The 17,101-nt window shown below is 26.1% G+C and overlaps 1 protein-coding gene across 3 annotated transcripts in view; it reads right to left on the reverse strand.

Annotated features, from left to right (window-relative positions):
* Positions 1–17,101, reverse strand: part of Prip (aquaporin prip) — a 169,789-nt gene that overhangs the window by 4,618 nt on the left and 148,070 nt on the right. For 2 of the 3 annotated variants that reach the window (XM_075371003.1, XM_075371004.1), the window contains 2 exons: positions 15,192–15,272; positions 13,051–13,164 (listed from right to left, as the gene is read on the reverse strand). In XM_075371003.1, coding sequence (XP_075227118.1) covers positions 13,051–13,164; positions 15,192–15,272 — 195 coding nt within the window. The remainder of the gene's footprint in view (positions 1–13,050; positions 13,165–15,191; positions 15,273–17,101) is intronic. The other variant, XM_075371005.1, reaches the window with a different exon arrangement.

The following is a 17,101-nucleotide window of genomic DNA, read 5'->3' on the forward strand; positions in this document are numbered from 1 at the left end:
ATCATTATTTAAGCTCTGAGAATAACTTTAGAATGCATACAGGTTATTGAAAATGAAAACTAGATAAATATCATAAGTAAATTTTGTAAAAGCATTTTATATTTTAGAAAAATAAGAAATACAGGAAAAGAAGTATTTATATCAACTCAAGTTCAGTTAACTTTCTAAGAGCAGAAAATGAAAAAAGGCAAACTGCAGTACAGAAAGGAATGAGATGACTATGTAGTCTGTTCCTTTAAATTTTTATTATATATAAGGAAAAATTAAGAAAATACTTAAGGAAATATTTGAGAGCAGCTTAGCCATCCAGGAATAAACAATGAAAATGTTTAAATTTTCTAATAAGGTTATTTTGGCTAAAACTAAGATCGAGTTGCCAGTCTCCGTGGCATGAGTGGTAGTGTCTCGATCTTTCATCCGAAGCTCTTGGGTTCGAATCTTGGTCAAGCATGGCATTTTCACACGCTACAAAAATTTTCATTCATCTCATCCTCTGAAGTAATACCTAACGGTGGTCCCAGAAGTTAAAAAAAAAATTAAGTTGGAAGTAATAAGTGCAATGAATTCATTCCTGGGAATAAATTCAATTTAAAATAAACAAGAATAAAAGAAAGGTTATGAAATTAGAAAAACTAGGATAATGAGGAGTTAAATGTTAACACATGAGAACGAAATATCAAAAGTTGTAGAATTTTTGTATTTAAAGCGCAAATATGGATTGGAAGAAGGTTGAGAAAAGGATCTACCATATATTAAGACAGCTGGGATTTATGAGTTTAGTTTTAAAAGGAAGTGTAATAGGTAAAAAACTAAAGAAAGTCATATGGAAGTTAGAGTAAGTATAAATAGCATGAAGATATAATGGAATGTAAAAAAAAAAATAGATAAAAGAAATAATAAACAGAGAAAAATAATGCATTGATATAAAAAAAATTATATTTTAAACTAATGTTTTTTTTCTAATTATGTAAAGTTACAAAGCAATTAGTTGCTTTTGTTACCACTGAATAATAGGTTGTTGTTATTCACAAATGCAATATGAATATTAGATTGCATCTATTACAATCACAGTGAACTAAATAAATAAAAAATTGTTTATAATTATAAATTAATTAGTTTTATATAATTTTAATTGACAAAAGCATTTAAAATATACAATACTTTCAATTTCATTTTTGTCTTTGTTTTATCTTGCATTTGTCTACAAATGCAACATAGATCACACTTTATGGATTTGGATAATTTTGTTAGACAAGATTTAGAACCAGTTCTGAGGTTCTGTAAAATTTGAAGTGTTAGAAGTTTTTCTAAAAAAAAATCCATCAGTCTCCATGGCAGAATGGACTTTCATGCATTGGTCCTAGGTTCAAATCCCAGTCATACATGGTATTTTCATATGCTACAAAATTTCCATTTCATCTTCTCACAGCACAAGCTATGTGCTTATTTTGAGAATTAATCATATAAAAATTTAAAGAATTAAAAATTGGTGGAAATAGGTTTGGACAAAGAAAGTAAGATAGACATAGTTTAGATTTAACTGTAGGTTTAAACATTAACATTTTTACGCCAGAAGAATTTTGTACTCTTCTTTCATTCTGCAATTCTATATCTTTAGCAGGATACAAAATCTGGCCACCCAAACCATAATCTTTACCAGAGATAAAAATACTCAAAAATTATATCTCTTCAGTTTTTAATTTCACATTCTAAGATTAAATGCTTATCAGTTTTACTGCACTGAAGCATAATTTTTAGTCTGTTTTTAAAAAGTTAGTTATAAAATAATTTCTAATACATCATATTCAATCAGAATATTATCCTAGAATCTTGTAAGTCTGTTTACAGAATTACAGAAGTCACTATGTATTTTTGCTTTTTATTTAAATTTTCCTTCATATGGTATAAAATACAGTTACAATTATACTGTTGTTCTCAAAATTTTTACTGTTATTAGTGTATGCTGGTCAAGGAAATTGATACACTAACAAAACTTACTTTTTTTATTCATGAAATCAGTTAATTATGTTATTAAATTTTAATGCTGTTTTTTTATTTTTTTTCTAAATTCCTAATGTACATGAGAGAATTTTAGTGTCTCTACTTTTTTATTTTCTTTTTCTTTTCGTTTTCTTTTGTTTTGGAAATTCAGGTCCTAGTCCTGGTCAGATTTGACACATTTCATAGACAAGAAGTTTATTCAAGCACCTTGAATAAACCTCACTTTGTGAGTATTAAGCATAAAAAAATTGTTATAAAAATATCATAACAATCTCTTGTTTTAACACAATATTTGCACATTTTTCCTCTTTATCATTCATATACAAACAAAATATTCAATAGAAATGACAAAAACAATTTTGAGGATTGAGATATTTAATTCATTAAGAGAAATTCAGCAAGACTGCTGTATTACAATGCATTTTACATTTTGTCCACCATATAAATAAAAAACAGTAGAACCTAGTAATCTGAAAATGTTCACCTAAAATGAAATGACACCTAAATCTGAAATGACAGCTGTGAAGAATAATTAAAAAAAAGGAATAAAAAATAATGTTCTGCCTCTTGAGCAGAAAATATAATGCAGTCCTAATTACATCTTGCAGCTTTTCGCTGTTAGGTCAGAAGAACTTATTCTGTATCATTTTATTATTCTTTATAATTTTCTGTTAAAAAATATTTTTAATAAATCACCTAAAAACAGAATAAAGTGCATTTTTTTTTGTAAAAAAAGCAGATATTTTAGAAATGAACTTAACAATTTTTCATTTAAAGACAAGTAAAAATGTATCTTTAAAAAATCTTTTATACTTATAAAAATTGTATTAATTGTAATTTATTGTTCTCTGAATTGTGTCAATGTACATTACAAGAACAAACTGAATCTTTTTTTTACAACGAATTGAGACATTTACAAAAGTTTTTTCAGAACTATTTTATAATTAAAGAGTAATTGGTGCCACATTGAATTTCAACTTGCAGAATGTCTTCATACATATAAAATTGTTTGATTTTTGAAGATAGCCCTGCTATAAAAATTTTTTTGTGTAAACAGACCGTGAAAGAATTAATGTATTAGTGAGTTATTTATTCACAGTATTTTATTTTGGCATATTAATCCAGATAAAAAACTATATTTCTAATATTCATTCCCCTGACATACATGAAAAGGATTCTGACTATAATCTTTCAGTCAGATAGTAATATTATCAAGGGAAAAAATAAAGTAACTAGAAATGAATGTGCAGATTTAAATACATAACAGTGTCATAACAAAAACATGATTCAGTTTGTTTCTGTTAACTGTATCTACATAAGAGTATATTTTTTTAAAATTATCAAATGATTCATGTGCATATACTTCTTCATTTTAAAAATACAAATTGTGTAGCACTTTTAATACTTATTTAAAATTAATTTCCTTATTTTTCATCAGCCTAAATTTAACTTTATTCAAAGCTCAATATTTTACTACTTTAATTGCAATGTTAATTTAAAACATTTAAAATGTATTTCCAAATCTTCTGAATCTTAGATAAATGGAGAATAATGTAGATTAAACTTGTACAAATGTATTTCCTCTTGAATCAGAGAGTTTACAAACAAGATTTTATCTGTGTTACTTCAAATTTACTCAATTTATCTAAAGCACATGAACTGACAGATAAAGTTAAAATTTTAAAAATAAACAAGATCTATGATCTGACAAATTTCATTCGATTAATCTTGTTTTTTATTTTGATAAAACTTTCTTTGAATTTTGCATAACTAATGTTATGCATAATTTGAATGTTTGCAATATAACTGTCACTTTATATATTAGATTACCGATTTTATCACGAACTTTCTTTAATTGATTATTGGTGGAATAAGAATATCTTCCTGCCCCGTACTTTGATAAAAGAAATATTATGTTGAAATTCAAATACCATCCATGAAATTATAATGCATTAGTATTATATATTTATTGCAAATGAAAAAGATTGCAAGATAAAAGACACGCAAAACTTGTTTACAAGATATTTTATGTAAAATCTATAGAGGTCATTTTGATTGTTAAATCAAATTCACCTTTGATTATAATCATCCCATATATCCTGAATACAAAAAATAAATTATATACAAAAGATAAATAAATAAACAAAAAAATATTTTATTTATTTTTAATATTTTATTTATTTACATATCTCAGTATCTAATTATGATATTATTTAACAATGAAAATGACCATCTAGTTTTAATTTTTAAGTAAAATTTTTGGAAACGGTTATTGAAAATTTGTTTCCAATATTTTTAATAATGTGTAGTAAAGTTTAATCACTGAACAAATGGAAAACTTCAGTTTTAATTTAGTGGATATATATATTAAGTGTATATATATATTTTAAATGCAATAAATCTTAGGTTCATTTTAACAGATATTCATTTTAATAATATTGACAAGAATAACCTATAATTTACAGTGAATATTATAATATACATATAATACATATTTTGATATTATAAAAAAAAAAACATAACCTACCTTTTTTATGAAGAAGCAAATTAATTTCTTTCCAGTTAAGTTGAATGAAAGTGCATGATTAGTGTATTTTATAAAAGTGTGAAACAACTATTAAAATAATTTTTAAAAAACGGCGAAAAATAATTTTAATAATATAATTTATGTGCGTAATTGTAGCTGAAGTTGGCTAAGATTATGTGACACATCATATTCTAAAAAATATGTTAATCTACTTGTACAATTATTATAGTGCCTACACTGACTGAATAGTATGGTTTGCTTTATGAAGTATTTGTTTGACTGTAGTTTTTTAACCTGTATTTATTTTTATAAACTGAATACTATTTATAATTCCTATTAACATACACATTATAATATATAAAATGCACATTATAGTATTAGTAAAATTAGAACTGTATCGACAGCTTTAATGAAACAAATTCAGTGTTGCCATTCAACATGGTCTATTGTAGGTATTTTAAAAGCACACCAGTTTAATTTTAAAATCTGTTAAATAATTATAGTAATTTATAATATATTATAACCAACTGAATAAATTTTTATTAGAAATCGACTGAAGGAAGCAGCTTTGTATTCAATCAACATTTTTGTAGAATGTAAAACGTATAAGTAAACTTGATTTAGATGAAATTCATTAATAACAAACAAAATAATCTCAAGATAATTCCAAATTATAACGGAAAGCAGAATAATATTATTAGATAAATTATGTAGGTCAGTAGATAATTCAGTAAATTGAAATCCTTTTAATCTATGATTCCACAACGCAAGAAAAATCTCAGGAAGTAGAATCCTTAAAATTTAAGGCAGTAAAACAAAATAGCCAGCAGCCAAAGCTATCTATGATCAATGAACTGGTTCCATTAAAAAATAACAATATCAGGTGCAGTTCACTGGATGGTGTTGGCATTTTTTCACAACTAATTACTATAATTACAATTAATGCTGCACACATTTATAAAAAGCATGTGTTAATGTATAGTTAATTTACTCTGTGGTGCCTTATCCCAAACTGTGTTTTTTTTTTATAATAAATATTTATTTCATAATAACATGCATTACTAAGAACAGTGATAAAAAATTTTAAGATTTTTATTGGGTTTTCCACAAGGTTGATCAATTAAATTATTACTTATCATTACAACTGTCAGTACCATTCTAATTTTTATACCATTATGTACAATTAAAATGAACTTATTCATCATCTAAAAATACATGGAAATCTGTTTCCAAAATTATTATATACTTCCTTTTCTAATGTTATAGAGCCTTATTTGTTGGTACACATAATGAAGTAGTTAAGAAAAGTTTAAAATAGTTCTGAAAAGGTATTCTGGAAATACATTACTAATGAATAATTTTATCTTATTGTTGTTTATTGTATTTATAAACAGTAACCCTATTATGGTTGATATTAAACAACTTATATAATTTAGTATAAAAAGATACTGGATTTTTTTTTATCAGATGGAAATTAAAAACTATACCTGAAGGCCCAGAATGAAAAAATTGCTGTAAGAAATTAAGAGAAAAAATATAACCTTAAATCTGAAAAAATTATTCTTATTTTTACTGGGTTATTTTAACTTTAAAATGATCGAGACGTCTGAATATCAGTAGAAAATCATTAGTTGTTGTTAAAAGAAAGAATCTGATTCTAGATATGAATGAAAGTTAACAAGAACATTAACAGTTGTATGTGTTCATAGGAGATTCTATTTCTAATAAAGAACATTTAAGTGGAACAGAATTTTATTGAAGATTCCTAAATTTTAGATTGTAATATAATCTTGTGTAAAACTCAGAGAAACCACAAGACTGGAGGAGAAACCATAAACATGGTGAATAAGAGAGTAGAGGGTAGTCCCCTTGCTTTATTGCAGTTGCCTAGTTGTGTTGGAAAGGTCACTTTTAAAAAAAATAATAACCTTTAATGATGTTATATTAACACTTCAAATATAAAAAAATTCCAAAAAAATTATTGTTGTGAGGAAATAGTATCGTTTATTATTAAAGGAAATTGTGGCTTCACAGATTTAGACTAAGATGTAATGTAAACTTATATTGCAGAAAACAGACTCTTTTTTATTGATAACATACATCTGTTTATTGACGTAATAAATATTAACAAATACTATGAGCCGTATTAAATTTTTTTTTTAAATATGTGTTTGATCAGGATGTAAATCTGAAGTTGTCAAAAAATGATTAAAAGAAAATAAAAACAATTTAAAAGATTACAAACATTAAAAATGATTTTTCTTTTTTTGTTTGAAGAAAATCACATATTTACTAAATGTAATGGAATTTCAAAAATGGAATGTTCTGTTCATTGTAGAATTTACTGCGTGCAAATGTAAGAAGAAAAATATTGTCTCTTTTATAATCTTGTTGTCCCTGCCTTGTACTTGAAATTGCTGTTTTGTAATTTTCTAATTACTAAGTTTTGAATATATTATTACTCTTTTTAGTTAATTCCTAAAATTTATCACTCACTTTGATTTCATAAATCATTATTGAAAGAGGGAAGCTAGATCCACTTATAACCTCAAACATCTGATGCTTCACCAGTTGTACATCTGTGATCAAGTTAAAAGTAAAACGTGTTTTTCGATTTTTATTGTAATTTGTTGTTTTATAATTTTCTAATTACTACTCAGTTTTAAATATATTACTCTTTTTTAGTTAATTCCTAAAATTTATCACTCTTTCAGCTCAAATTAGTAAGTTTGTTTTCAGTTTTAACAGATACAAAGCAAAGTAACAAAGAACAGGAAGATATTTTTTATATTCAAAAAACAAACATTTTTTTTAAATACCTAAAAATTAGCAATGCTTTAATTGAATGTTAATTTGTTCTTATTTTTTTTCATAAAATATATGTCTTAAGAAAATATGATGTAATTTTTTTTCGTATTTTAATAAGATTAAAGTAAAATGATATTTAAATTAACAAAAATATTGTGACAGGTGAAACTATTGTATCTACATTTGAATTAACTACCAGTGTCTCATGAGCAATGGATGATCTTGTTTAGGAAAAATGATAAATGTGCGAGTATGTTTCTGAATGGACAGCAAACAAACTATACTAAATTTAATAAATCAGTTGATTAGTTACCTTTTGATAATTGTTGTACTGTGAATCATATCCATATAATTTGTTAATCTGATAGTTTTAAAATTAGTAGTTGTTGTAAATGAAGTTAACTGTTTCACTTTTTCTCATTAGTTTACTTTTAACAAGTTTTTCTAGTAAAAGTCATAAGATCTGTGATTTTGCTGTTTTGTTTTTTTTTTAAATAATAAATATTAGTTCTAATTTAATTGAAATTCAGTAATAGCAGTTCTCTAATGAGGTCACTCTTACTCACAAATATTATTTTTTTGTTTTTCGCGTATACTTTATATTTTACGCTTAAATTATTTATTTTTGTAAAATCATTCTCCAGTTTTATGGAATATAGAGTTCACTGATCCATTTATCAATTAGATTTTGTAACTAAAAATTTTTTTTATTATCTATTCATTACACACTTATTATGAAATCCTTTCCCAAATACAGATTTTCCTGTAAGTCTTCACTTTAATTCTTGGTTCATATATTTCTGAAATATTCACTTCACTCATTAATTTTATATTTTTCCAATCCTTTTTATCTTTTTTCTTAATCCTTTCTTTGTTTATTATTTAATAAGCACATAGTAATTTTTCCTTTAAATTTTATGTTTTTATTTTCTTTTTTCACTTTTTTTAATATTGTAGGGATTTGTCTGAGTAATTTGTTTTCATTTTGTATCATTTTTAGAGGCATTAATTATTATTGAATTTTATTTATCGTAATAATTCAGAATTAATAATATTCTAATTATACACTTTCTTTATTAAGTATTAAAAAAAAAAAAATGTTAAAAAAGCTTTCTATGCTAAGTTTATAATTACTTGCTTATGCCATTACAGAAAGTGAAAAGAAAGTTAAGATTCTTTCAGTAAAAAAAAAGTTCTAGAAACATACCTATCACCATTATAAGCACTATATAACAGAAATAAAAGTTTATCTCTGGGTATCACTCCTAAACAGCTTACAGAGATTTTTATGTCTAGCCTTGGTCCTGATTCAAACTGAAATGGTTTATTCAAAATTTTGTATAAATTTTTTAATTTTGTAAAATCAGGGGAGCCACTTTCTAGCATTATAGTGTGCCAGATTCACCTGCATACACACAAGATCTATTGTTATACAGATACATCCTGTTGGAAACTGCTGTAGAATCGCAGTTTTACAGCCAATAACAATTATATATTTATATATAGACTTATTTTAAGAATGCGTGTTTATCTATTAAGCGACCTGTGATCATTGTCTTTTTTCCTTTCTAACATTTGCAAAAATTCATAAGCTGATTAACCAGCTTGTATCTTTTACATTAATAAGCAGCATTTTTTTTTTTACTTTAATTTCATTAATTTGCTTTTTATTTTGTTAAAATTAATTTTTTATAAATACTAAACCATATTTTATTTATTATTTAAAAATTTAATTATTTGCATGATTAACTTACTTAGGATAGAGAGAATACTTTTATAATAATAAGTACAATAACCAGCTAGACCACATTCCAATTGATATAAATTTACTGAGGAGGCTTGAATTTTACAGTACATAAAATAATAATTCATTGTTCTATCAATATGATCAGCATTATTATATGTGAGTTGGAGGTAAAATTTTTTTCATATTCTCCCGGTAGATGTTTTAGAATACATAATTCTGGTAATATTAATCGAACCTGACACTTGTGTAATTATGAAAGGTTGAATATTTTTAGAAAAATGATGATTATATTACTTCATTTATTTAAATTTATTGTATACTGAGTGTAGGATGAAAATAAAAGAAGAAAGTCAATACATTTTGAAATTCTGTTATAAAAAAGGGATTTAGGCTGCTAAAAAACTTTTGTGATGTTTATGAACATGATGCAGTATCAATACGTGAGGAATAAAGCATTTTCAATTGGGAAATTCTGTATATTCAATGATGTACTTTCTCTGATCAACCATTGACTTAAAAATTCTATGAAATCATGGAAAAGATTGAGCAAGATCGACACATAGCAGTCATTACATCAGTAATATACTAAACATATTCTACAAAACAGCTTTAAACCATTTGAAGAAGACTAGATACAAAAAACCTTGATGTTTGGGAGCCACATGATTTAACAGTAAAAGTTTTAATGGATTTTTCCACCTGCAAGTAGTTCTAAAACAGTTCAAAATGAACCATTTTTGAAAGAGTTCATTATGGATGCCACCCAGTGAAATGGTTGATTCTAATCTCTACTATAAGCAGCTGGAAAAATTACACCAAGCAATTGAAAAAAAATGGCCAGAATTGATCAGCAGGAAAGGTGTCATTTTCCATCATAACAATACCAGACTCCACATATTTGATAGAACACATTGATGACCTGTCAAAAATTGAGAGAGTTTGGCTAAGAAGTTTTGATGATATCTACCGTTTAGTCCTGACCTTCAACCATCAGGCTACCATTTGTTTCAGTCCCTAAGGAACTCTCATAATGGTATTGAAAAATAGATTTCAAAAGAGTCCTGTGAATATTACTTTCATCTAAGTTTACTGTCATCCGAGTTTTTCATCCAAAACACAGATGTCCTATAGTGACAGCTTTATGATTTTACCTCAAAAATGGAAAAAAGTGGTTAATAAAGTCAATTTATATATGGTTTAATAAACTTTACTTAATATATAAAAAAATCTTATTATACTTTTGCATTAAAATAAAAAGAAACCTTTTTCCCAAACCTTATCATTTTCACCACACAAATTCAACCTAGTAGGAATTCATAATTTTTTCAGAGGATTATGCTCCCCTTTGGATTGCACTGCATATGATTTTATTAAAAAATGTCTGACTGACTGATAAGAGTAAAAATAAATTTTCAGCTAAGTAGGAGTAAAAGGTGTAGAGTTTATCTTGGCGGGATACTACATGGTTGAACAGACTTTATTTTTACACTTTTTCTATAGTAATTGGTGTCTGTTAACAGAAACAATCCTCTAATTTTTAAAAACTTGTTTATGATACTATGGGGGAATAGATGATACAAAAGAAATAGTTTCTTTATATACAAAAAGTTAAAAGATATGAAATTTATATCTGATACTCTAGAGGAATATACTATATATTGCAGACTTAATAAACAACTTAAGTGTCAATATTATTAAGTATCAGTATTATAATCAGTTATTGTCTTTACAGAGATCAGTTTTCTTTGTGAGGAAAATATCTGCAAGTCAATCTTTTTCCAAATCCTATTTATGAATTTTACTTTGACCATACATTCAAGATTTTATTTTTCAGTATATCTTGATGTAGAGGTAATTTTTAAATATATAAAATAGAAGATCTAGATTTCAGTATGAATTATGCCATCTAATACTGAACAGGGAAAACTTTCATTCAACTAAATTACATTTCTAAGTACATACAATTTTGTTTGTACCTCAGTTTGTTATTTATTACAATAATTTTTCCAATTTGTGTTGATCTTTCAATGTATTGTGTGATTGTTACAAGTCATTCCATGTGCATGAATTAATTAATGCTTCTTGGAGATTTTTTCATATCTTTTATCTCTATTTCTACCATTCTTTTTGGCATCTTAACTATTATACTGTCTCGGTAAGAAATTACAAGTTTAACTAGTAATAGCTTTTTCACTATTTATTTACAATAGATATGATGTACAATTATAAAATAGATATGTACATTGTTTTATGTTATTGTATGTAATAACCAATAAAATAATATGTAAAATTCATTTAGAATGTTCTTTTTTTGTTTTGTAAGTTGCAGCTCTTTCTATATGAATTTATTAAATCACCAATCAGTAGATTAATTTTCTATTGTACATTTCTTTCTTCATATCTTTGTGTGTTGCTAATAATTAAATATCTTTTTTAACTTTCTACTACGGTAATCACTTTTTTCTTTTTTTCTTATCTTCTTTGTAATTACTAATTTTTTGTCATATTTTTCTCTATTTCTAATAATGAAATAATTTTATTTTTTAGTTCTCTATTACTGTAATTAATTTTTTTTACATTTTTTCTTGTTTTCTGTGCAATTACTAATTTCATGAGGAGAATTCATGCTTCTATACATTCCTTTTCTTCATAACATTATACAGTACATTATGAATATACACATTTGTAATGTTACACAGTATATTACAGTGCCAGCATCTGTTTTGGGTAAATTTGTGAATGTAAGCTATAAAATGGTTACTAGTGTAAAGATTAAGAGTTATTCATGGATGTTTTATTTATTACCATATTTCAACTGTACAAATGTAATATTTCATAGCTAATAGTTCACATTTAAATTGGTTTACTGAAATAGAGAAGTACCGTATTCAAATTACTACAGTAATCTACTATTATTTTGGGTACGATATATTTAAAATGAAATGATTAAAATAGTTTGAAACTAGAGTATGTATTTTATGTGTAATGTATGTAATATATGATATAGATAATTTGTATATAACGAGGCATAAATCTGTCAATATTCTTTGGAAATTTTGTGATAATTCTAGAGAGCATTTTAATCTTTGTAAATCTTCGGTAAAACAATTCTTGCACTAGATTCTCAGTTACCAAAATTTTTCAGATATTTTGATAATATGAGATTAAATGTTAGATTTAATTATAATTTCTATAATAGAGAATTACAGATCCATTTTGCATTCTAAAATTGGACAAAAATAAATGCTTCATTTATCATTTTTTCATTGACTTAAGTAACATAAATGAGGTATTTGTGAATTTTAATGACAGTATTTAATTATATATATATATATATATATATATTTGATTAAGGAAAGTTATTTTTTCATTAGTCCAAATGGAAATTTGTAGCGTATGAAAAATGCTATGCCTAACCGGGATTCAAAACTGGGATCTCAAGATGAAAGGCCAAGACGCTACCACTCTGCCGCAGAGATCGGCAGCAAATTTATTACATTCTTATCTCATTTTATTTCAGAAAATATGGATAGGAAGATGTACTTATATAAATATCTCCTTTATCAATTTTTCTTCATTGTTCACTTCATTATATGGTTTTGTATCTGGAGGTTTACAAATCTATGTAATTTTTTTTTCAATGAGAGAAAATATGCATGAATTTCTCAAGTTTCTTTTAACTAAATTGGATTAATTAGCTACGATGGATTAATTATTAATTGGATAACTCATATTCACCATAAACATAATTTTTGAGACGCTTTATTCAATGACTAAAAACTTGAAACATATAAAACTCTCAAATTTTACATTAAATTTGTTTTTCTTGTACACTTATACAGCTGAAATACAGTTCAATATATTTTAAAATTCACTTATGAAATTTATCCATGAATTACTCTATATTAAAGCAAATGAAAAAGTGAAAATGTTAACTAAAAATAGTGAAACATAAAACACACATTACCTCTTTCTCCTCGACTTGAACAGGGCTATACTCACCCTTGCTCGGTGCAGCAAACACATGTTGGTACAAAAGAGCTGCAGCAATACCACCAAGGGATGGTCCAACCCAGTAAATCTATAAAAAAAGTATTTTCTTTAATAATTTGTTTTACTTCATTAAAATTACTGTAAACACTGAAATATTGCTACTATTGTTTTTCCTTTTATGAGTATTATTTATTAATTATTTAGAGCAGGCATAAACAAGTGGAAGTACAACTCAATTGTTGTTTTACCATTTTATAGAAGAATCCCGTACAACTCAATTCATCTTAGACAGACAAAACTGGACGTGAATAAAAAATATTATATAATCTGGAGATTTCATAGCCTTAGATCACAATAACTATCAAGATGATTAATTATTGAGTTATTCTAATGTACAGAGGCTTACTTGAAACCGATTTTTAAGTTCAAACTTACGATGAGATCAATTTTGAAGAAAATAGACCGTTACACTGACTGCATTAAGTTATATCAGATGAGGGATGGGAGAGTTAAGTATGTTAATGTGATAACAGTTTATGTTGGTATATAAACACTTGTACCTAAGTGATGGATCAGTCATAATCTATGGGCTTTAATTTCTTGATTAACAAAAATGAAATATCTAATTTCCAATCAAAAAAAACGAATTATAATTCAACTTCATTCGGGCTGAATATATAATTCGAGTTGAGTTTATTTTGTGATATTATACCAACATGAAATTAAAAAATTGCAACAAAATCACAAAAGAAATGGATTCTGAAGTTTTGTAAAAATAAATCATATATGTATTTAAATTGTGTAATATTTGAATGATTGTTGATTCCACATACTGAAACAGTCTACATAATCTGGATTTCTAGATAATTTATGATTGGGTTGAAATTTCACATTAGCATCAGTTCTATTATATTGTTTTTTTCTCATTATAAAATTAATTTTGTATTTCAATGTTCCTAAAATAACCCACTCTTTCTAAATTTGAGGGTTTTTTCTCTGAACTATACAGAAGTTACAAAATATAATTATAATTCTCAAAACATGTTCTGAGAACATATAACAGCTTTCCTATCCTTCTGATTATTAAAACACAGTTTGTCAATTTATATGTTAATTAATCTGTGTTAGAAACAGAATAATTTTATTTTTTAAATTTGTTTCTTGGATTCGTAACCTCCTTTAGATTGTAATTTAAATAAGACAGCTGTCTATATTTTGCATACTATGCAAATTTTAATTTTGATGCATTCACCATCGTTTGAAAAATTTTAAATTCAGCTATAATATAATTTGAAATATGAATGGAACAGGTGGATTTATAGAGGTATAGAGGTATCAAAGTCTTATCTATGGCTATAGTTTATCAAGAAATTACAATATTATATTGATCCTTGGCAAGAGTTTGACATTTTTTTCACCTACCCATCTTTTTTTCTTCATTAAAAAAAAGTGTCTAGCATAACTGAGACCATAATACAAAAATAATTTAATATAATTTTTTGAATAAGATTATGATTACACAGCTTTTGCATGATTAAAGACTAAATGGCTAGGAATTTTAGAATGTAAAACTTAAATTAAAATCTGATCTCAATTGCTACATCTCAAAGTTATTATACCTTCTTCAAGAAGCAATATATTAAAAATCAAGCATTTGTGTTGTAGTCAGAGTCAAAGATTTTTGTTTATTTTTGTCAAAATATTCAATGTAAGATCCTCCATACACATTATGTAACATAACTGTGGTACACAGCCAAATACATTTTATGTTAAATATTTTGACTAACTTGAAGTAAAACGTTTGACATTAGCTACAACACAAATGAGTTTTTTAATTTTGAATGTGAAAATTGACAATAGCTGACAACATTAATAATTTATTTTAACATCTTATTTAGTGAGAAATTGAATTTTTTGAATTTATTATCTTTATATTAATTTTCCCAGTTGAATATCAATATGTTTGGTAAAATATCTAATGATGTTTATTTTTATTCTTAGCTCCAATTAATTTATTTTCTTGAAATTATTTCTTAAATATATTCATGAACAATAAACAATATTAATTGTTTATTGTTAAACAATTAAACTCTTAAACAAATTCATTAAACTTACCCAGTGATTAGCCCATCCATTAGCAATGATTGCAGATCCAAAACTTCTTGCTGGATTCATACTTGCTCCTGTATAATCAATCTGAAATAAATTATTGTAACATTTGTTAGATTTTAAGATGAATGTGTACATATATTAAAATTTAAATGATAATTATAAATAAAATACAGATTTACTTGTAGGTTTTCTAATCTTATAGAAATTACTGTTAATGTAATATGACATACTGTGAAATATACCTGTAATGATTGTGAAATAGTAATAAATACTAATCAAATTATTGTACACTATCCTCTTGGATCACTAATAAAAATTTATTTTTTCTTCCTCTTCATTCTATTTCAACCTCTTTAAATGGTAATATCTGGAATTTCGCAGTCAGAATCTGGTAGTTATATTGAAGGAGGATTATTGTCATTAATATTCATAACTTTCTATCTGCCATTTTTCCCAAGTCAGCATATATGCCTCGTCTTTCCATTTCAAGATCCACTCGCTTCTACCAAATTCTCAGTCTGCCTTTTGTTATATATACAGATAGTATTCATTCAAAAAGATGCTTTGCCAATCTACCCTCTGTCATTCACATTAAGTGACAAACTACACTAACTGATTATAATTGTAAGAAGCAATTATTAGTGTTGTAGATACTCACCTAAGTAAATAAGTATTTATAACTACTGTATTTAGTAATGTAATAATCATGAAAATACTTTAATCTTTGTTTCATTTGTTCAGTTGTTCAATAAACCAAATAATACATAATGTTGATTTATGTAGTAAAAAAAAATAGTAACATTCTCAGGCCCATAATAGCTGGTGTGGTTTGACAAATGCAGAATACAGGTAGTGCATTATCTCCCTATGTATTGCAGTGCCTGGACATTTGTTCTTTTATTATTTGTGGTAGATGATTCTTATTTAGTGGTGGTTATGTGAACGCTATAAAGGAATTTATTTAGTTTAGTTGGACTGAAAGTAGGATTACATTCTGAACCTTTCCTAGGTCATAGATCTGTGAAATTAATTGATTTATTCCTTGAGACAGTCGTCTTATTTTCAGTGCAGAAAATAAGACTTATTTTCTGCACTGAAAATAAGACTAGAAAATAAATAAGACCCTAGATTTTCGAAGATAGTTTGTACAGTCTGTTCACTGAGAGAAGTGTATAGGATGGCTGGAGGCAGTTAATATCTCTTAGTGAGTATGAGTTGTTAGGAAGTAAAGATATTGGTGTAGGAGGTTCTTCTTCTTCTTCCAGTCTTCTGTCTGGTAGCTTTTGCGCTGTAAAGGAACGATCTTCTTGCTTTTTTCCTGCTTTTCTTTTGTCTCTTCGCATATGAATCTCCATGTATAAAAAATGCAAGATAAAATGGTTATAGATGTGATAGACATGTGAACAACTCTCGTAGTCTCCTGAGCTAGTCATAAAACCATACAGTTACGATAATTATAAGTAATCATACATCAGTTACAACCTATCATATTATTCACAAAAACCCTTACTTAATTGTAGATTTGCAGGATTGTATCCTGTAAATTTTCAAAGTACTAAATTCAAGCATTTAATAGTTGGTATATATGAGGGATGTTCAATAATTAACGAGACAAATTGATGTAGAGAAAGAACAGTTCATTCACTGACAATGAAACTTTTTGAGAGTCAGGTTGGCAACCTTGGGAACACTAGTAATCAGCTGTTCAATTGCAATTAATGCAAACATAACCTCTTTTGTTGATTTCATAAAATCAGCTTTGCTTGAAACATGTTTACCTGAAGAGCAACATTCAGTGATAAGATTTTTGCTATGATATACCCAGAAGGAGTGGAACTGGCAGAAATTTACTCAAGAATGTTGAAACAGTATGATGAAAAGTGTTTAAACCACAGTAACGTGTGTAAGTGGGT

This window comes from Lycorma delicatula, chromosome 7 (assembly GCF_047948215.1).
Source record: "Lycorma delicatula isolate Av1 chromosome 7, ASM4794821v1, whole genome shotgun sequence".
Classification (NCBI taxonomy): Eukaryota; Metazoa; Arthropoda; class Insecta; order Hemiptera; family Fulgoridae; genus Lycorma; species Lycorma delicatula.